This window comes from Quercus robur, chromosome 2 (assembly GCF_932294415.1).
Source record: "Quercus robur chromosome 2, dhQueRobu3.1, whole genome shotgun sequence".
In the NCBI taxonomy this organism is placed as follows: domain Eukaryota; kingdom Viridiplantae; phylum Streptophyta; class Magnoliopsida; order Fagales; family Fagaceae; genus Quercus; species Quercus robur.
Genome location: NC_065535.1, coordinates 20,376,223 through 20,399,422, shown reverse-complemented (window position 1 = coordinate 20,399,422; position 23,200 = coordinate 20,376,223). Strand labels below are relative to the sequence as shown.

The 23,200-nt window shown below is 35.2% G+C and overlaps 1 protein-coding gene across 2 annotated transcripts; it reads right to left on the bottom strand.

Annotated features, from left to right (window-relative positions):
• Nucleotides 1-253: 253 nt before the first annotated feature.
• LOC126712831 (formin-like protein 18) lies at nt 254-22,609 on the bottom strand. Of its 2 annotated transcripts, XM_050412317.1 has the most exons (18): nt 22,035-22,608; nt 19,986-20,686; nt 18,312-18,533; nt 16,528-18,203; nt 16,284-16,413; nt 13,480-13,551; nt 10,408-10,506; nt 10,224-10,265; nt 9,009-9,089; nt 8,869-8,919; nt 8,688-8,769; nt 5,175-5,269; nt 3,335-3,406; nt 3,117-3,233; nt 1,913-1,981; nt 1,739-1,805; nt 648-1,042; nt 254-541 (listed from the first exon to the last, which is right to left on the bottom strand). In XM_050412317.1, the coding sequence occupies exons 1-17, from the start codon at nt 22,105-22,107 to the stop codon at nt 858-860; spliced, it is 3,834 nt and encodes a 1,277-aa protein (XP_050268274.1). In that variant the 5' UTR covers nt 22,108-22,608; the 3' UTR covers nt 254-541; nt 648-857. The 2 variants fall into 2 exon arrangements, with proteins under 2 accessions (XP_050268274.1, XP_050268273.1); XM_050412316.1 differs by having other exon boundaries at nt 8,688-8,919; nt 22,035-22,609.
• Nucleotides 22,610-23,200: the final 591 nt, after the last annotated feature.

Here is a 23,200-nt window from a genome sequence, read left to right as displayed (position 1 = left end):
ACCAAGCTTTGTATAGTAACAGTTAGAATCCACAAGGGTTAGGCCAAGCAAGCATGGCCGACCAATTTTACTGCGAGTTCAGCTGAAGTAGCAGCAGCCATGACCCTTAAAAAAGCTGTGGAGTTGACACCAATAAAATATTGGCCTAAGATATAATAAGTGGAAGGGGATGCCAAATTGGTGATGAAGGGTGTAGATTCCGAAGGAAAGCCAATGATCTGACAGATAGTTAATATTATAGAAGAGATCAGAGAGTCAGTTCAAAACAACTCACGTAATATCAATTTTGTTGGGTGAAAAAGGAGAAAAATATTGCTCTCTACTCATCTTTGATAATTGCTTACTTTCAAGAGGAGAAAATATTGCTCTCTACTCATCTTTATGTACTATCTATGTGTATATATATATCAACATTTACATCCCTATCAATCAAAAAATATATACACAGTAAAAAATGATGATAACAGATTTACACTACATAATTCTTAAAGAGCTTCATAAAAGTAGCTCATCGAACAGGACTCCTTCAACTCCAGCACAACTGCTCCAAAAACAACAAACCATTTTTAAAAATAAAACAAACATAAATCTCAATATTCATAAAGTGAAATAAGTTCCAAAACTTGAAAGGGGTGTAAAAGGCTTACTGTTTAAAAATGACTCTCCCAGCCATGCACCACCTGCATTTCATTAACTGCTTATCCTCCTTACCATTCAGATTAAACAATCTCCATGTCATCAACATCAGTGCTGCCAGTTGTGGTTTGTTTTCTCAGTCCTTTTTAGGGTTTTTTCATCCATGGGGCAATTATGTTATCTTGTGTTGCTCATCAGAATGTAATTTTTGTAACACTTGATCATTTGACGTTGCCACTCTTGATGGCAGTCTGCATCCAGTGTAAGGGCCCCTTTTTGGGTGCATTTAACTTCAATTTCTCTTCTTCCTCCTTCTGCGCTCTCTTTTTTTCAAGCTCAATCTGCTTGCAGTTTTCCTCATGTGCTCGTACAAACATCCTCACAAAGTTGAACAGAGTAGATACGACTACAAGACATACCAAATAAAATTAAAGACAGAAAATGATATCCTTTAGAAAGGAAAAGGCAAATATGTTTACTGCAAAAGTAAAGACACAAGGTTATTACTGCTTGGCATAACTGGGAGCCAAGAAATGTAATATATATATAAACCTAATAAGTATCAATTAGAGAAATTCTAAAAGCTAATATATATATATATATATATGCAATTGATTGTTCATCAGCTCAAAGAAAAAATAAAAAGAATAAGCATGAAGGTCAAGTGTTGCCCAATGGGACAAGAAGTGAGGGATCAAGATCCTCTCAATTTGATTTGAAATGGAGAGGATCCATTTCATGGTATAGATTTAATTATTCATGCATCTAAAGGTGTACATGATGCCACATCATTCAAAATCAATTCCACCAAAAACGGAATGATAATTGGTTTTAAATGATATGGCACCATATTCACCAATAGATTCGCAAAAACGAAGTCTTCACCTTAAAATGGACTATCCATTTCAGAATCAAAAAGGGAGGATACTTTTCTAGTAGTGAGCATGTTAAACATGGCTCAGAGACAAGAGTGCAGAAAGGTAAACGAGGGAATTAAGAAAATAATACATGATACCTATCAGAAATAAAGAACAGGTAGACTTAATTTTCTTTAACATCTAACAGGAATACAAATTAATCAAAACTATAAGACCAAAAATACCTTGCTCAAATGGACACCGGGCTGGATCTTCCCCAAAATACTGAGCCAAAGCATCAGCATTTCTACCCTGAAAACATTGAAATTCAGATATATGTCTAGTAATGCTTAAATATCATCTTGCAAGCATACACTAGCATCTGAAACAAATTCCATCAAACTAAACGCAATACATACCACATTAGTATAAAGCGAAGCCAAAGACCTCACTTCAGCTTCAGCATGACCGAGGAATTCATTTAATATCTGGAAATTTCCCAATGAAAGATCAAATTGTAATAACTGAATTAATTGCAATAAGAAAAATAAATCTAAAATAAAGTAACTTAGATTTGAAAGCAGTTGTAGACAAATGGCAGGTAAACAGGAAAAAAAGCCATGCCTTCTTGAGATGGTGGTAGATCAAGCAGAATGCTCTACCATGTTAGTGCACAAGGTGACAAATATTGCAATTATTTTGTGGCTTTTATATCAACTCTTAAGTCTTGTCAGAAACCTTTTAACTATAGTTAAAAAAACTAGTAAGAAACATTCAAAGTCAAGTTTACAACTGAACTTGCCCCCCCAAAACCCTAAATAAATAAATAAATAAAAAGCTTCAATTGTTTTGACTTAATCTTTGTAGTTCTATTATTATAGCAAGTGAATAAGTTCTACCTCAAGTGGCACCACCTTCCGTTTAAAAACAGGGTAGATGGTAAAGTTGTGGATTTAAGGCCCGCATGTGCAACTTACAAATAACAGGAAAAACAAACACTATTATTACAGCCAGACTTTATAAGTTTTATCTTACATGTCATGTAATGTAACTTTTGCTGTTTCAGCTTTCGGTAAAAATCAATAATGCAACTGATTTTGAGACCTAGGAATTTGACTAGTATAGAGGAACATCTTCTGATTCCAGACCTTCAAAAGCAACTAATATAAATAAAGATTAAAATTATGTCCTGCCCTCCTCCCCTCCCCTCCCCCCCCCCCCCCCCCCTCTCTCTCAGTCTCCCCATTCCACAATATTATGAAGTATCCAAGTCTGAGATAATTAACTTTTTCACTCTGAATGTGGAATAACTCTGATCTGGAATCTATAGTGAATATGTGCAATCACACCACCATTCAAAAGGTCCAAAAGTCTAGAGAATATCTGCTGCCACAGATTACAAAGAATCACATCCTAGACAGGGTTTACAGATGTAACAGATACCATTGGTCTATGGCAAAAGTTCAGTTAAAAAACTTTCAAGGTACAACTGGGAATAGAACTCTTGAAGCTTATTGCATGTCTCAAAGCAATGCATCTATCAGCTGCAGGATATCATGCAGCAACATAAATAGAGAAACTCTACTCACACACATGAACACATATGCAGCCATTGCAGAGTACCTTGCAAAATTTTTCAGACACAGGACCATCATTTTCTGAGGCAGTCAATTCCTGTACAACCTTCTCCAGCCCCTTACTAATGGCCTGCATTTCCTCTGCCAGATATTTCAATTGTATCTGCATGGTAATAAAACTTTTAGCAACAAAGACACGTTATATGGAAAATGAACTGTTCCACAAAAATAATACCCAAAAAATGAAGCAAAAAAAAAAAATACCTTTGTTGAAGCCTCCAAATTCACTAAGTCTTTATGAAAATCTAGAAGTTCTGGCAACTTCTCAGCAAGCACCTACAGCTTGCCAAGCAGAAATTGATTATAAAGAGATACATACAAATTTCCCTGAACAGAAGCATGCAAAAGTCCCAAATTTTTTTATTTTCATCGGACCAAAAACAGTAAAATAAGACCAACATGACGTGGACAAAATGGGGGAAGAATATGATCATCAAAGATATACCCAGGGATTAGTCAAGTGCTGAAGGAGCCCCAGATAGCTTGTAATAAAATATGACCTTCCATATGACTGGATGGTGCAAATGGGTCCATGTAGCAGACTAATAATTAATTGATGCTAAGGCTTACTTGAGCAAAATGAGATAATAAACAACTTCAGGTTAAGCCTAGTTGAATACACTTTATTCCTTTTGTTCTTTCACCATTTCATGATTCAATATGCACAAATGAGGGAGGATAGACTTCAGCACAGATTAACAGTAACACCAATATCTCCAAATGCCGACCAACAACAAATTGAAAATAGATCCAGATTCTGCAGAAACTACAATATTTCTCTCTTCAAATCAATCTCAATGGTGAGATAGCCCAGAAACACTCATATAGTGTCGGGTATAATGTACTAAAAGTACAATAATGACCATTATTCAGTTCCTTTCACCGAGTACATGCTCAAAATTTCATCAAACTCCTAATGCCCTAAACTTAAAAAGGCACGTGTTATGGATATGTTCAAACATAGTTTCCACATATTAAACTTCCTATGTTAGACACAGCTTTGTCTGACCCCTCCTCACTAATGACTCAATTCAACCAACTACAAAAGTGTTAATTTTTTAATACCTCTTCTCCTCTTCAACCAGATGCTCTTCTCTCCAACTCTGATAGGAAACAAAGAGGGGATGAAATCCTTTTTCTGTAGGATGTTAGCAATCATTTTTCCATACTGTTAAAGCTGCTCCACCAAATGCACTTGAAACTTGCCATCAAAATGCCATTATCAAGCTGCATAAGGATGGCTATTTGTGAGGTTGTTTTCTTCCCAGAATAGTATTTCTCTCACTTGCTTTAATCAAGCTGCCTCTCTGGATATCCCTCCAATTCAATTTCAACCTTTATTTTATTTTATACTTTTTGGATTTGTAACTTACAAACACACCCAATATTCAACCCTCAATTACAATTTCTCATTCTTCACCATTCAGTCCTCTTTCAGGAAGAGCTCTCCATCCATTAATACTTCGCTGTATTTCTTTAATTAGAGAAGCACTTTATGCCACTTCCAGAGAGAGAGAGAGTCTCCTTCATCCAACAGTCCCAAATTGATCTCAATTTGTGAAAAGTAAAAGGAAGTAAATGTTCACTTTCCCATTCTATCCTTAAACAATGTGTCGATGTAAGTCTCCTTAAACTTTGTTTTGTGTGAAACATGACACAAAATTTGGGATGGAAGGAGTTTTACTTTATGGAGAGAGACGGAATATGATGTAGTTGGTAGCAATTACTGTCCTACATCAAAATATTTCAATAGAATGTAGGTATTCGGAATCTGGACCTTCTAATAATGTCTAACTACATCAAATGCACAATCAAATAGTACAAATACAATTTTAGAGACATGCCAAATTAGGAGATATTTAACTCTCTGATCTTACATTACACCAAAGACACCTTTGTCTGCGGGAACTTAAAGTGAGTTCTCATGTGATTACCAATGACAACAAAAAATCCCAAAGCAACAAGTGTGCCTGTGATTAAGCTAATGATACAAGCTCGACAGAAAAATAAGCATCAGCAAAGGCTAAAATGAACAATATTCTACCTTACAAAGATAATGCATGAGAGTCATCTTGTTGTTCCGGGCCCGTGTATCAGTGAGTTTAAGGAGACTATCCAAACGAAATCCAATTGCAGAACCTGAATCAATAATGTTATAAAATTATTGCAAGAAGAAAGAAAGAGGTATTGGTACTTCAAAAAAAATTTGTACTGCACATCTAAAGGCAAATTTCGATAGCTGGTTCATCTAGATAAAAGGTAATGCACAGCATATAAGACAAATGTTAATGCACAAACACATACACATTAATTTAGAGTAGTTAGAAGGTCTTTAATAAAATAGACAATTCATCCCAGATTTAAGCACCCAGTCATGAGCTTGTTATTTCAAGCACAAAGCAGTATATCTTGGAATGACCCAAATGGCATCCATGAGGTTGCAGGTCAAACTCCACCATGCAACTCCAACTGACCAAAGGATAGAATATTGGTATTGTCTTTTTTTTTTTTTTTTTTTACAAGTAAATATTTCATTAAAAAAAGAGAAAAGACATAGCCCATGTACACAGAGAGTGTACAAGTACAACAAGTACACCAACATTAAACTCTAAAAGAACAACTGTCAAGCATCTCAAGGAAAGAACCAAAAGACAGAAGCCCCAAAGCATATATCCATTCAAACAAAGACTTGAGGAATAAAAGCTTCAGGTCAGAAACAGAATTTTCACGTCCTTCAATCGTCCTGGAATTCTGCTTTTGCCAAATGCTTCACTTAACTATCGGTTGCTTCTTCAGGCAAAAGCTACTGATATCATGCTAAAGTAAAGCTATAATAAAACAGAATCTTTGGGTAGATCAGCCAGTTCCAATACTAAAGACAAATATTTGACACCTAGTTGTAACTTAAAGGTACACTAAATTCCCAAGTTATGTTTTCCTCTTCATTTTTTTTTTTTTTTTTGGCATTCTCATTGGACCCAGAATGTGGTCAAAATAGGGCTTAACCACATACTAAATTTTTTTTTTTTTGTTTCAGGGGGCCGGGGGTACACTTAATCCACCATTGACTTGGAATGATTTCACTCTGCCTATTTGTGGCTTAAAAAGTGACACTTTATACCCTGAGCTTGTCTTGTTAGAATTCAACACAATTCACCATTAAAATAAGGCTAAAATCATCTGTGCATTGCTCACTTCTTGACACAGGATAGAATCCTTAAGGGACTCTGATACCAGTTTTAATGTAGGATGACTAGGATCTTTAGGAATTCAACAATAAATTAGGCTCCTTGATTAGGGTTTGAGGTTTTAACGGTTTATGTAGGGTTAGATAATAAAAAGATAACATCTTGAATAAACTTGATGATTGTTTGGTGTAAAACAATAAATAAAATGAGAAACAAAGAAAGATATACACTAGGCAATCACACCCTCAAAGCTTAAAATAAGCTGCTAGAATTTAATAAATTCAATCTCTCTATTTATAAATATTATTTACTACAATAAAGCTTTTATATAGGCTATTACTAAATCTTTTCCTCAAAAGACTAGGGCTCCTCAATAACCTATTCCTAGAAAGACTAAAACTCCTATAACAAATTTAGGTACTTAAAAACTTCTAAATGAAATAGAAAAAGGACTCAAAACATAAAATAAGACTCATGGGCCTTTGCCAATTCCAAAAAATCTACAAATTATCAAACTACCCCAAGTTTGGTAAAACTTAATTAAAACTGAAACAGCAACTTTCTAACCTAAACTTAACACTAAGACTCAATATTAACTAAAGTAGCCTATGTAAGGTGCCAAGAAGACCCCACATCCAAACTAGATTACAATTCTTGAATCTTTTGGTATTTTATCATGTTTTTCCTCAAACTCTTTATTGTTTGCATGACTTCTTCTTTTCTTTGTCTCTCACACATCTGGCCAATCTCTCTCTTCTTTTGGAGAAAGAAGAAATAGACCACAAGTAACAGATCTTAGACTAACTGAAGGACTTACAAGCCTCAGCAGCAGCAGCAGCCTTCACTACTGGCTGCTCACAAGGTTTACCTAATGTATCAAAACAGCTAAATCCATAGATTAAAAACACAGCTTTCTCAGATTAGATGTCTAAGCCTCGTCTGTCGCATGGATAGGATGCACAACACATCCAATGGAAGATGCAAAACAAGGTAAACATTGGTACATTCACATACAAAATGATGCGATATCAAGTGAAATTTCAGTCCACTAAGGTTCTTTATTAACTAATAAAATCCCCAAAAGAATCCAATGCAACCTGGCTCTGACCTCACTGGAAAACCATTCTCAAACTTAGCACAAAGCAATGCTGCCTGTTTTTGCATGTAGCCTTCAATTCCTTTAACACTACCCTCTTTAACCATTTCTGATAAATCTTGAGCCACCCTATAGCCCATCTTGTGATGCCTCACCACCAACCTGGAAGACCCTACACTCTATCGCCTCCACCATATGTTACACCCACAAGGCAATAAAATCCACCGATTGTAAAAGGAGGAAACCAAGCAAGAGAAAAGAGCAACAATCATAAAATCAAACATGTAAAAAGAATACCATAAAAAATCTCTTGAAGCTATAAAACATGCAAAAAGGTAGGCATCCGGGTATCCAAACCATTCTTTATTTTTTTTTCTCCCTCTACAAGCATGTTAACAAGTCACAAACCGTTTTCACCACGCCAGACATGAGTCCATAAGCACCCTTACCAAAAATATCCAAACCAATCCACCCCTTACCACCACCACCTCAAGCCACATGAAACCCACCCAAGCCACCACAAGAAACCCAAACCCAAACACCCAATCAAACCCATGAATCCATGGCCAGCCACCATAGACCCAACTGCCACCCCCTTCAAAAAGCCTAAACCATTCCCATCCAAAGCCACTCATAAGAGGAAATTGGTTAGATAAGGGAGAGAGAAAGAAAAAAGAAAAAGAATGAAACTTTACCTTATTTTTTAACAGTGAAGTGTGATAAGGTGGGTTATGAAGCTTAATGGGGAGAGTGAGAAACTCAAGGAGTAAAGTGTCACTTTTTAAAATACAGGTAGGAAAAGTTAGACACCCCAAACCAAAGATGAAGTGTAGTTTCCCTTTTTTTTCTTTGCTAGAATTTCTACATTTTTTTCGCTCTTTACATATTTCAAACCTATATTATGCATATCCTTTTATAACTCAAGTGGCTTTATCACTACTGCAACATTTCTTTTCAAATATAATTTTTGTTGTATAAAATGATAAATTACGGGTCTGTTTGGAATCCGCTTATTTTGCTGAAACTGAAAAAATTTTGTTGAAAGTACTACAAATAAAGGTAAAAGTTAGCTGAAATAGTATAGTGGGACTCATAAATAGTATCAAAAAGTGCAGTGAGATCTACGAATAATAGCAAAAATAAGCTGAATAGTAAAATAAACTGACTTTTTAAGCTAGAGTCAAACGCATACTATATGTCTAAAATTCAAATTCTTCGAGATGAAATAAAAAGTAATATACGCAAATCAATGTAATTTTAAGTTTTAACTCACCTCTTGCAGTTCCATGGTTCAAAGCATTACCCAGAGAAAGAATTGTTTGCATGATTCTTTTCAATTTGACTGAATTCCTGATCTGATAAGCACAGCAGTGAAAATGGTGTAAGAGATAAAACTGTTCAGAAAAAAAAATTTGCAGACAGTAGAGAATCTTTAAAAAAAAAAAGTAACTTACCACTTCAGATGCAGAATTGACAATGTTCAAATTTTTTCTAAGGTCGGAAACCTGATAGAAATACAAGACAAGCTTAACAAGTAACAACACAACAACAAGAGAAAGTATGTGGAAAACTAATAAATAGATTGTCATCTGACCTGACAACGGAACTGTATCTTAAAGGAGAAAACTCTCAACTTTGACTCTACCCGTGGCACTTTCATCAATTCTAAGAAGAACTGTAAGGAAACATTTTGTTATATATTAAACAAATAAATTAAGGAAAAACATAGGGAATGACTATGGTATACAGGTTGTCTACAAAAGAACTGTCTGAAAGCATACTAGTTAGTTATTTAGGATATGATTGAAAAAGAGAGAATTGAAATATTTATGAAAGTGATTATCCCAACTTCATCAAGATAAAATTGATTCATATATTCAGTATTACACATTGTCCATCCCCAAGTGGCTCATGGTAAGCGCTACACATTGTATAATGTGCTTTCACCATATGGCTCACTACAAGCAGTATCCACTTTATTTTCCCATGTGGCTCGTGGTGTTTTTCTTTTTCCACTATCTTCAAAATTTATCAACTACAATTATTATGATAATTTTCTCTAGGTAAAACTATTTTGCCAAAGGTTCCAAGAAATATTGAAATGCTACTCCAATTGAAACTATTATCAAAAGTTCAAAGAAATTCAAATTAAGTTTTTAACATTTAATTTTATACATAAATATTTTAATAATCTCCTATAACTTTGGGTTTTGATCAAAACTGTCTCACATGCCAGGCTTCCACCACGTAGCTCATTGTTGGAATTACATGTTCTTTCACCATGTGACTTAAAGTTCTTCTTTTTCTTTTCTTTTTTTCTTTTTTAGCTATGTTGATGATATTAGACATATCCTTTCAGAATTTCACAATTAACCCATACACATCACACGCATAGTATCAGAACTAATACAGAAGGACTCCCTCAAGCTTTGCTTTTTCCTTCAAAAGAGGGATCTAGTTGTATTCAAAAAATTTTGGTTAAATTTTTCTGGCTGAAATAATCCAACTGTGGGCTTGCCCTTTTGATAGCTTCATTATGCTGGTTCAACTTCAGTTGGGGTCTACCATGGGAGGTAGACCACTTGGATTAAATTTTATGGTCTTAACTTGAATGATAAGCTAAAAAATTGTGCAACTGCAGCTTATAGATGACTGTCTCTGCATCTTCCTTCCTGGTCCTATATTGATCTACTGAAAGCTTAACTTAAGTACAACTCAAGACATACAATCTGTACATTCAATTTAATAGTGGCAGCAGTCCTGCTACCCAAAGAAAAACTTACAAGTCAAAAAAAATAAGCTCCATTACCTGTTCACATTTTCCCAAGTTTTCCTTATTTCCACCATAACCCTGAACATTAAAGCATGATTACAACATAAAAGAAACATGAGAAAATATGTGTACAGTACTCACAGTATGGAAATAAAATATTCAGTGGGTATGATATGCAAACATAGAATGGAATATTTCAACTGAAAAAGAAATCCAATACCTTTAGCAATTCTGTCTCTTCTTTTGTTGGACAAAACTTTATGAGGTTCTCAACCTGATCAATATCTAGCGCTGACTCATCCAAGGCCAGTACTAAACTCTAAATGACATGGGCAAAGAAGAAATAATGTAAGAAGCTAATTTAAAGATTCATTTTATGGGATGAAATCTGTTAAATAATTCATTGTGCATCACTTCAAATTCCCCAATATCCAAGGATGGTAGATATAAGTTGTGTCTTTGACGCGCTAAAAAGAAACAAGATTCAAGCAAGCAAGGTATGAAAAATATTACAAAAAGTCTCTAACAAGTTAATGCTTCTCGTACAAGAGATAGTAATGGGCAAAATGAATATATAAATTATCGTTCTATATGAGTGTGTGTATATATATAATATAAATATAATATATATTTATATTTATATATATTAAAAAAAATGTTCTGATTTTACCATATATGCATTGTTATCAAACATTGAAACTTAAGTAAAAAAAAAAAAAAAAAAAACCATTTGGTTCCACTAAATTAAGCACGGGTACATTTTTCAGGTAAGGGTATGGTACAATATGGGATACGGTAGAGATACATGTATCAATTAATTATTACATATATGTTTATTTATATTTTGTATATATTGTTAAGCGTTTATTTATTAAATATTGATAAGCATATATATATATATATATATATCAATTTAAGAGCTATAATGGATACTAAAGTGAATCCATAGCCATTAAATTATGTTTAGCATACAAATTAAGATCCAACATAGTAAATAAAAGATAACTAGATAAATGTTTAGTATTGAAACGAATATATAAAAAAATATAAACAAAAATCCTCACAAGTTTGGGCTATCTCTAACTATCAAAGGGTTGGGTTATGAGTTACGCCGTATCTGAGCTGTACCACGAGAGCATCCCCGAACATATCGACACTTAAAAAAAACAGTTGGGACACACATGTAGAGGTATCCCAAAAGTATCTGATACAAAGACGTATATACGGGTACTTTAGCAAAAATGGAGTATCTGTATTTCCTAGCCACTAATTCTTAAATTTAGAAGATGTCTATCTCTATATTGCTTGTAGATTTATCTAAACAGTTTTGACTAATAAGTAATCTTACCGATCTACAGAAAAATGAATGAGGCCCCATCATAAATTCAAAAACTGATCCAGGAAATATTATCATATGATTCACACAATTTCATAGGAACTATCAATGTAAAACGAAAAAAATTATATGGAATCACCCAAAAATAAAAGTGATTAGACCATTAGATTACAAACAAATTATGGACAATTCCAATATCATAACAAATTTTCTAATAGGTAACTGTTAAAGAATCCCATATTAGTCATGTATAGAACCTAATGTTAATTTATGTGCTAGTTGGCTTTTCAAAATAGCTTAAGCTTTAATGACAGATGCTCTAATATCGAATCCCAGTTTGTTCTCTCTTCACTCCACATGGCAAGCCTGTTTGTTTTTGTTTCGGTTTTGGTTTGGTCATCCACCCCATTTGTCTCAGTTCTAGTCTAGGTTGGACTTGGACTCGAGAAGATGTGCTAAGAAATCCAGATTGGTTGTGTTTAAAATTTGATATGGGTTTACATACTGGTTAGGCATTCCTTCTTAATAACTTAAGCTTTTAGGTTGTATACTCTTAACAATAACATCATGAGCTACACTTTCCTAATTTTTGCTATTCAATAAACATATTTAGAAATTTTTTAATATAAAATAGCTAATATTAACACAATCAACTCTACTACACTGGAACATAAAATTGGAATTTGTCCTGATTTCAAGTTATTGGAAATCTAGATTGAGAACATATTGAAACCAAATTCCATTGATGGGATGAGTCATGATGTCAAATAGAAAAGGTAATTAAATAATGCAGACCAGTGGTGAAGGGCAATGATGGTGAGGGAAATGGATTATAAAAGAGACTCCATGATGGTATGGTTACAAAGTTGGAATATATGGTAACTATTGAACTGCCGCCCTAGTTAAACTCCACCTTGAACCAAACTCATTCTTCACAAAATCCATGACATCCGTAGTTCCTGTTTCCAGACCTCCATTTGATCTTCTGCCAAAATAATATACAATTTGGAAGGTATCCTAGTATATAGTACCTATATGTTAGAGATTTTTTCCTACACTAGGGTGGCAAGTTTATAATTAGAAAAGATGGCGTAAATAAGCACGCGCACACACCAAAAAAAAAAAACACCATTGTCCAAGCAGCAACAATTTTTTCCCAAAAGTGCACACGTTAAGATTCAATTGATACAAACAATAGTTACAGTCATGCCAAGAAAAATACTTAAATAACACGCCCAAGAGATCAAGATGAATACCACAAAAGGAATTAATTGGCTACACTAATCGGGTTGAAGGAGTCAAATAATATGTCAAACATTATATAAAATGAACAAACTAGAAACATAATATTTGGCAATTCAAAACTGTAACCCATACTAGATGTGGAAACACACAGTGCATGTGGGTTTTTTTTTTTTTTTTTTTTTTTTTTTGCCTTTTTCAACACTATTTATATATAGACAGTGCAGTATTTTTTTTTTTCTTTTCTTTTTCTGTTATTTTTTTCTTTCTTTTATTTTTTTGGGGGGGCTAAAATAGACAAAGTGTGGTTATAATCGTAAGAAGTTAGAGTGTGTGTGTGTGTGTAGCTAAAGAGAATGTAGCACAGTGAGCATAAGACATAAGGAATTATGTGGGAAATTATTTGGTAACATGAGAGAGAGAGAGAGTGAGTGAGTGAGTGAGTGAAGGAGAAACAAGGGAACATGGGTTAGAAGTTTACTAAAAGCCCATATTATTAAGTATTCTTGAGTTTTTCTTCAACTATTTTAATCTTAGTTGCACATCTCTGAACTTCTAATAAGTATTTAATTTTCCCTAGAGTTGTTTTGGGTATTCAAACGATGACACCAAATGAGAAGAATTATAATGGTACAGATAACTCTATAGAACCTCAACTCCAATTCCATGAAAGAAGAGTTTAATTGCAGAGAAAAGCCATAAGGAGTAGCTTACCATCAAATCAGGAATAGGGACTTTAACTTTTGAAAGCATGATTTCACAATTATATGCTCGCCTTAGCTCAATCTGCAAGAACCAATAAATTCAATATGAAATAGCAAAACTAGATGTTCTAATGATGATGACTAATGATTTCATATATATATATATATATATAATGCGAGATGCTATAAGGCAAAAATCATCAAACATGCAAAAATACAATCAAGAAGAGGTTATCCCTATAAAAGAAAAGGCACCACACAATTTGTCTGTGCAGATTTAGAATGAAGTTCCATTTCTCCACTGGAAAGCACAGGTACGCCGATTGGGTCGGCGCACCCGAGTCTGATATGCACAGACGCGTCCATGGCTGCACATGCGTCCGTGACTGAATTATTTTTTTTTCATTTTCCAAATCGGCCCAATACGGTCCAAAACGGGCCAAAACAGGCCCCGAATCGGTCCGATCTGGGCCAAAATAAGTGTTAAAAAAAAAAAAAAAAACATAAAAAAATTTGTCAAAACACACCGTTTTGACATCCTAGTTTAAAGAAAAAACCCTAAACTCATCTCAAACTCTCTCGTTCTCTCCGTTTCCTCTCTCTCTAACCCACGACTCTCCCTCAAACTCCCTCCATCTCTCCTTTGCCTCACTGAACATCATGGAATGGTTATGTATTCAATATTCACTTTATTATCTATTATTCTTAAATTGGTATATGTTTACCATTATATGAAAAAAATATGTTTAGCAATATATAAAAATATATATTTAATAATTTATTAATAAACGTATGCCGCCGCACCCGCACCCTCCTTTTTCAAAAATTGTTGAGTTGCCGCACCGCACCCACCCCCGAACCCAAATCCGCACCCGTGCTTCCTCATTTCTCCATCACCCAGCACTATGAATGATTTTCCAATTATTTATATGATAAGCCAAATAAAAATACAATTACCAGGTAATATGACCATATCACTCCAAATTGATCACCCAAATGTGACCTAATATGAAGTTGTTGTTTCTAGACCCTATCCTATCCCCAGCATTATTTTCTACTCCACATTCAGAGGGCCTCTTACAAGAGACTAAGATCCTCTGACACCTACTGGATCAGTGGAGGTATCAATCAACCACCTCATCTACAGCTTGCCATAAATTCAAGCTCAAACACCTCAAATGACATGACTCATATACCTGCTTCCTTTTCCACGTGTCCCCTATCACTTTATTACCTCATATCCTCACTTCAGAGCATCATAAAAGGGCAACAAGAAGCAGCAATGTGAGGAGATATTTTATTTTGTCAAAAAGTTATGGGTTTATTATTTAAACAGGATAAGAGCGCTGTACCCCTGAAATTCCTATTCACAACTACTTATTGCTGCTAAAGTTTTCTCAATCTATCCTTATTGCACTTTTGATAATCAGCACCTCCAATTACATTTTCCAATACATTTCTTTTTTAATTATTATTCTTTTGTTACACACATACACAATTGGTTGAAACCACAAATTCACTCTCCGCCTAATATTTCCCAAGAGTTTATGCACTCAACATGTCTCCCTCTGTTTTAACAATCTCTCTCATCTTCATATATTAAATATTCAACCTTATTGTACACTGCCTTATTCCCCTGAATTTCCAAGGATATACACCTAATATTTTCTAAGAGTTCATGCACTTAACATCCAATCTCCCACTGTTTTACAAATCTCTCTCACCTTCATATGTTACATACTCAACCTTGTACACTTCCTTTTTTCCCCTGAATTTCAAAGGAAATTCATGCACTTAAATCCAAGTTGGAATGATATATGTTTCAGGAGGAGAGAGCTCTTGAGAAAACTAACAACTAGGAGTCATGATTTTCATATCCCATTGAATTTTAGGATGGAAGTGTGTTGACATTTTAACGAGCTTTGATAACATGTATTCATGTCTATCAAAAACTCAGGAGAGAACACTCTGCAAGAAAGAAAAGTAGGATGCCATGAACAGGACAGGTTCCAGTTGTATTTTATTTTTCTCTTATATTTTCTCTATATTTGTTTGTCAGAATAGGGGAAAATATAGAAATTAGAAAAAATACCATGCAACATATGTTTTAAGAAAAAGCTAAGATCTCACTAGCTTGTGATAAAGCAATTTCCTGGTGGCCAGGAGAGTATACTGCATATGATGTAAGTAAAGATCAAAAATTGTTCTCCCCTTTTGCCCCACCCCAAAAGAATTTTATATATATTGTGAGTGAGAGAGAGAGACATACTTATCAATATAATATAATATATATATACACATACACATATAAATAGTAGAAACCAAATCTGATAATTGGGGGCCTTCAGTGGGATTCAAACAATTTAAATTTTGATGAACAGATTTTTGTTTTTTATGACGTAGGAGAATTTTGATGAACAGATGATCACTTAATACCTTACTTCTATTACAACAGTTACAAAGCAATTTGAACTCCCTCAGTGTAAAATGTAAATTGCTGCATCGAAATGGTATTATACAACTAACCAGATTCATTAATTAATGATGATAAATTCTATCACATATGCCCAATATTGATTTTTCTAAAACACAAGAACTCAAGTGTTCACCCACAGTAATTAACTGTATGGGCCAAAGGGCCTAACCCAACACAACCCCCTGAGAAAATAACCAGCCAGAACCAGGCAAGCCTGGTTGTTTAAAAGGATAAAACAAGTCATGCCAGTTCTAGCAATGTGTAAGAACAGAAATTTTGAGTTGATGAAATGTAGAGAACTAACAATAAGCTCCATTGTAGTAGAATTAGACACTAACCAGCTGAACTTTTTCAGATTTAGGTCCAGAGGCACGGCGATTTGATTTTCCTCCTGTGCTTCCATGATCTGAATTTGGCAAAGCAGTAGAGAAAAGACTCTCAAGTTCTGACATGTCAAACTCTGGAGCCCTGGCACAGACAAGACAGGATAAGAACAATTAAATGTCCACAAGAATTGTACGAACTGGAAAACACTCTTTTCAGAAAGTGAGGGAAGAAATGGTTGACAATGAAGATGCATACTTAGTAGCTTCATCAGATTTCTGTGCCTCAGCCCATAAGCTTCCTGACATGGCCCTAGTCAACTTTAACCAATGATATGGCTTAAGATTAGACTTTTTAGGCTGAGCCAGATTTCTAGAACCTATACGTGATAGGCCCCGTCCCTTTGCACTGAATGGAGCACCAGAAGGTGGTCCAGGAATTGGAGATACATTTCCATTACTAACTACAGAGGAAGACTGTGGAGCAGAACTACCCACTTTCGTTAACCCATTCACAAACAGAGCTGGAGGAGGGGGTGGTGCTGGTGCTGGTGCTGAAGATGTTTTATTAGGACCTGAAGCAAATCTAGAATGTGGAGGAGGGGGAGGAGGTGATGGATGAGGGGCAGATGTAACTGCTGAGTTCTTTACAGGTAGTACAGAAGGAATGCCAGGGGATGGAGGAGGGGGAGGAGGGGGAGGGGGAGTTGAAAATGAGTCTCTGATACTGGAAGATGGGAATGTTTCGGTCAAAGTAGGCAGAGGTGGAGGTGGAGGTGGGGGTGGGGGAGTTGAAAATGAACTCTTGACAGACAAAGATGGCACCCCAGCCAATGAAGGTGGTGGAGGAGGGGGAGAGGGGATTGTACATGAACTCTTGATAGCAAAGGATTGAGATGCCCCTAAAGGAGGGGGTGGAGGGGGAGGAGGAGGTAATGATGACTGTACTGTGGTCCCAGGATGTTGGGTAGGTGAAGAATCTGCTGCACTTGAAATTGGTAGAGGCATTGACTGAGATGTAGGAGCATCCATTGAAGATTGCAATGAGAAAGGGGGCAGTGGAGGTGTTGTTGTTGGAGGAATAGGCACATTAGTTGGCTGTACAGGTTTGAGGGTACTTGAAATAGCAGCCAAAGAAGTGGGAGAAGGTAAAGGTACTGTCAACGCATGCTTAACCTCTTCACCACTAGATGCAGCATGATCATGCAATAAAGCTGTAATGCCAAGGGCTGAGGGCGCACTATGGTATCTTGATATAGGCACAGGTGAACCTTGCAAAGAATTAGAATATGAAACTGGAGTAGATAGGGAAGTTTGAGGTCCTCTTTGGGATATGATCTTAGGTTGGGCAGGCCGTTGGAGAGCAAACCGTAACTCTTGGGGCTCAATCTTCTTCCTAACTAATAGAGAATCTAGAGATGATTCAAAAGAGGTTGTAGATTGTTTTCCCTGGCCCATCAACGTGGGATTCCTGGTTATTTTTTCTGTGTCCTTTAATTCTGATTTTAGATTTTCTGGAGTTGAATCCAGCAACAAGCTACCCACTTCTGCAGAATGCATGGGATCCAATATTTTCTGAATGGCATTTGATACTTTGATTTGTTGGAGCATATCCACCGATGTGAGGCACCTGATGTTGTTTTCAGAGGCACTGGATTCTGATTTTAGTTTTTCATGACTTGAATCTTGCAACGAGCTACCTGTTTCAGCAGTGAGAACAGAAACGGCCTCCAGACTTTCCTGAAGAATATTAGACGCTGTGATTTGTTGAATAACGTTTAGTGCTGCATCAGCGTTTGGATCTTGCCAATCCACATTGCTGAAAATCTCTTTAACTTTAGCAAATGCTTCCACAGGAAGCCCTTCTTTCTCCTCTAAACCAGCCAAATCAATTGAAATAGGAGGACCAGTAGCATCCATATCCGAAAAAAGAACCTTAAAAAGAGGTCAGATCAAATAAGAGAAGTAGCAGAATTCACATAAATTGCCACTAAATAACATATTTGTTGTTGTGCCAAGCATAAGTGAAGGATAGATCAATACCTCTGCTCTAAATTCCTTGGGAAATTGGTCCTTCACATTCCATACGACATCAATGTCATCACGATTAAGCATCAAAATATTTGATCTTATAAAGGCTGTATTGAACATAACCCGAAACATCATCTGTTCACGTTCCAGATCATCATCCAAACTAATGCACTCAAGAACAACATCACCTTGGATGTGGCAATGGATGTCAAATTTAACAAGTTCACAATCTTCCTGCAATAAGATAATAATAGTAGAAATCTCATTAGAATAATATTCATGTAAATTGGGGAAAATTCAATTTACAACTCATTCTCATAGGCAACGCAACAACATATAGAAAAAATAAACCATGAGAAGCAAATGTTAATGCTCATGAGTGGGGTAAGAAGTGATAGTTGATCTTAAACATTAAATTGTGAGAAGGTACCAACCCAGTCAATTGAAGTATATAAGCCACTTAGTCCTGTCTAATTTTTGTTATAAAACTGGGTTTGATCTTAACTTCAAGGTCACTGCTACCAGTTTAAATTTGATTAAAATAGCAAGTATATGTGCTTAGTTTTGTTAAATTAAAATCCACAAAAAAAAAAAAAAAAAAAAAAAAAAATTAAGTCGAAAAATACCCATAAATGAAGAAGAACTAAGCCACTTGCTTAAACAAAACCTTTGTGAGTTGTTATGGAGTTGTTCTTCTCTAATCTCCCTCTCTTAAAGCAGAAATTACCTATCCATACATTGTGTTATAGATATATTCACTAATAAAATAGATGATAATGATGACAACTGTTAGAGTAATGGTCAAGTGATTAAATTCACCATTTCCTATCAATTTAAGCTTTTAGGACTAGTCGAACTTAGGACCAAAGCAAGTGGTCCTAAGCTCAAACCCTTTCTCCATTCTACCTCACATTGAAGGTAGAAAATTCCACATATCGGGCCCACTTATTAAGGGTCAGTCTGGCCCACACACAAATGGGGAGTGTTAGAATAATAGTTAAGTGATTAAATTTATCATTTTCTATCAGCTTAATCTTTTAAAACTAGTGATAGTATCAACAACAATAATATTATTATTATAAAATATTAGCAATAACATGAAGAATGAATGAATGAATATATGATGACGATGATGATGATAATATTAATAATAACAACATGTGAACTATTAGGGGGTAAATTTTCTATTTATTCCATGGTTGATTCATCTTATTAGCTGACCTATGACCAGAATAAGATCCTTTTGTAGATTCTTATATGACAGATGATACTAGCATGTGTTTATCAATAGGAGCACCCACGATATGTTCATGTTGGAACACCCCCCCCCCCTTCTTTAATGAGAATGCCTTTGCTAGAACATAGTGAATATTAAAGGGATTAGGGATCTCATTATGGATTTAAAAACTATAAAGGTAGATATCCTCTCCATTAGAGGCAACTATTAAAGAGCAAGATTTAAAAATGCAACAGATATACTATATGATAATGGCGAGAACAGCTTTTATATTGATACATCATATGCAGTTCACAAGCTATCCCCCCAGGATCCTGCTTTGGCAGGACCAACACTAGGTAACAACACTTCTCTTTTCTTTTCTTTCTTCAGTAGTTCACAGGAAGGGGGGGGGGGGGGGGGGGGGGGGGGGGGATCATATATACAAGAATTAAAAGACTTAGATTGACCTGACTGTAGTGCCGAACAAGTTTGCTCCTCTTTGAAGTCGAGAACAGAACTTTGGTTGTCCGATCAGCAGCCATAAAAGGATCCTGTCCATAGATCCTAAATATTGGACGGCAACCACCCGCTCCATCCATATTAGGAATGAATCTAATTATGACGCAGTCTAATGTAAGGGCCCTGTCCAGTGGAGGCCATTCTGAGCCGACATTTCTTCTGGATACATACTGAAGGTACCTGATTTGCGAAGGCAATGGATTCAGTGGTGACATTAACTGCAAAAGTTCCCGTGGTGCTTGCTTGTAAATCATGTCCAGAGTTTTTTGTTCACCAGTGTACTGCTTCCTGTAAATCAGGAGGGAAGCCAGCATGAAAGCCAATACTGGCCATCCACCACGTTCACAATGCATCAAAAGCACATTTTGTTGCCCAAGTGACAGCCAGCTTTCACTTGATCTCAAAAAGTGGTGGATCATCTCCATTGTGAGTAACGGGCAACCTTCATAGTGTCGTGGATAATCCATCACCGTCATATCATATTCAGACAATATGTTACATATCTGGCTTTGGTTCTCTCCTTCTCGAAAGTTGAAGACCATGAATGAAGCATCAGGGGAGTGTTCGCGGAGTTGACCAACTATGCCTCCTATATAGACTTTATATTCATCTTCTTCCCAAACATCCGTTGTGAAGCAGCAATCAAATACTGCACATGTGCAAACATAGTGATCACAGCCATATAAGTAAAAAAATTTGTCTATTCTTTTACAGCATGAAAATGAACAATGTAATTTATATATACAGATCTAAGACACATTCATTTCCTCCAAAACATTCAAAACAAGGCAACCGTCAAAGGCTACATATATAAGGCAGTCATTATTCTTTGTTTATGCACCAATTACAATTTAATTCAAATTGTATTTGTTTCTTATTCAAAGTGTTCAACATCGTGAACATGATGTTCAATTTTTTTTTTCAATAAAAGTCTTATTACATATCAAAAAATAATTTAATTCATACGTCTTCAGAAAACTAATTTATATATCAGAGTATTGGACAAAATGAAGAACATAAACAAAGACAAGCACTCATGTGTGTCAGATGCACATACACAGTCTACATATACATACATTCATGCATACATATATACATATATTTGTGGAGGGCATTAATTGCAATACAATCCTTGGCAAATGTAGCATGTCCAAAATCTATAAGAGGTCATAGAGCCCCTAAGAACTTTCCCAATGCAGATTTTGGAAATTTTCTAACATTATGATAGTTCACAAACTGGGAATTCTTCTTGACTGGTTTTCACTCAAAGACTGTCAATAGGTCAAGTTTCCAGAGGAAACAATTTAAATTCTCTTCAGATAATAATACAATTCAGCAGCCAGTCAGAGACTCAGAATCTGTGTGACGAACACCGACATGGATTGGGTAAGGCACCACTGATTTCAATTGAAATGAGTTGTTGGCAGCAATTCTGGAAAATTACCTTCTCTCTATGCCTCATTTCTCTCAGAAAAAAATTACTGCCAAGTGTGGGTAAATTTTATTACATTCTAACCTCCATCATCACCCAGAAGGAACAATGTTACGCAGCTATTTTTCTTCTTTTCTTCCCAAAGATTTTCTTTGGAAAAATTGACCAACAAATCCTTACTATAGACTGTGACACTGACACCATTTTGTTCATTTGACAGTCCCACTTCAACTTTCTATTCATTAACATTCTTAGTGCTTCCACTATTAGAGAAAATCTTGGTCTCCAAATATATAAACACATGTTAATTACAAAATTAGCAACTCCTGGTTAGCCTATGATGATAACATGTAAAACCATGAACAAACCATTATGTATTTCACAAGAATTAAACACAATATATATCTTATAATGTCAAAAGGCACTACTATTAACACCAATGCATAAGAATTCACAACTCTGAAATCAAATGGCAATCACAAATTTAAGAGAACCCCATTAATATTCAACCCCTTCCCTTTCATTTTTGGTCAACCAAGTAAACTGAACCGAAAGAAAAACATACCATAAACCCTTTCAGAGATCTCCAAAAGCCCTTCTGGTGGCTTCCTATAAAAGAACTTGCGGAACAAAGCCATGTTCTTTCAAGATCCCAAAGAACAACCAACCAAAACACAACACCTAGGAACGCTTAAACACAACACACATTGTAACAAAGCTCAACCCCCCATCTCAGATCACACAAACCCCACATTAAATAAATTGAAAACGGTCATAATGGTATTGAAGGTAGTGTCTGTTATGTGTATATTCAGGAATAAGAGGTATGGATTTTGCTGGGTCTTGAAGGAATACTTTTTTTTTTTTTCTGGGTATTGCTGTTGTCCTTGTCTTCAAATTCACACTATTGTGTATCAGAGAGACTTTGCTTTCAATCAAGATAGAAGGAGCTCGAGATATAGAGAGAGTTTGGTTTATATAGGTACATTCTATTCCTATATATATATATTAAGAAATAAGAGTCAGAAATGGAGGTTGTTAAGAGAGAGAGATATGGGATCCAAGGATCTGAGGTTTGTCTCTGTCTCTGTCTCTGTTTGTGTTTGTGTGTTTTTGTTTTGTGTTATGAAGAAAAGATTGATGATAATGATGTGCCTTTTTTTTTTTTTTTTTTTTTAACATTCTCTATTCCACACATTAGAATAGACATTGGATTAGATCTGTACTTTGGTTGCTCTTGTGCGGCACGTGTGTATGTGTGCCCATCAAGGAACACCCAACAAAAAATATAAAAGTTACTTTAGAAAAAAAGGAACGTATAACACAATTTATAATCTATTCTTCCAATAAGGTAGTGTGGTTAAATTGTATTTTACTAATGTTTTCTCCTTTCTAGGGTTCAAATTTGATTACAAACTACCTTTTAAATTTAGTTTAAAATTGAATTATAAATTTCAAAAAGTTATGATTAAAACTTGAAGATAAAGGAAAAAATTTAATGGCAAAATCACATAAAATGTTTAGGGTTTTATAACCTTTTCAAGTTAGGTCCTAGACTCTTAATTTTATTAATTAAAGTCTCAAATTTATGATTTTTTTTTTTTAATTTTAAAAACCCTTGCCCATATCTGTTATTTATTTTGATTATTTTGGAAAGAACATGCTAGAAATTAAACAAAGAGTCATTGATAAAATTTTGTTTTACATCTAGATACCCTGGTTTTTAAACAA

What these genes read in the sequence shown, in the direction of transcription:
- LOC126712831 (XM_050412316.1), bottom strand. Translation starts at nt 22,107, where the DNA reads ATGGCTTTGTTCCGCAAGTTCTTTTATAGGAAGCCACCAGAAGGGCTT. An exon ending in AAATCTGATGAAGCTACTAA is followed by an intron (nt 16,414 to 16,527) that starts GTATGCATCTTC and finishes TGTCTGTGCCAG; the next exon opens with GGCTCCAGAGTTTGACATGT. An exon ending in CTTCGCTTTATACTAATGTG is followed by an intron (nt 1,806 to 1,912) that starts GTATGTATTGCG and finishes CAATGTTTTCAG; the next exon opens with GGTAGAAATGCTGATGCTTT.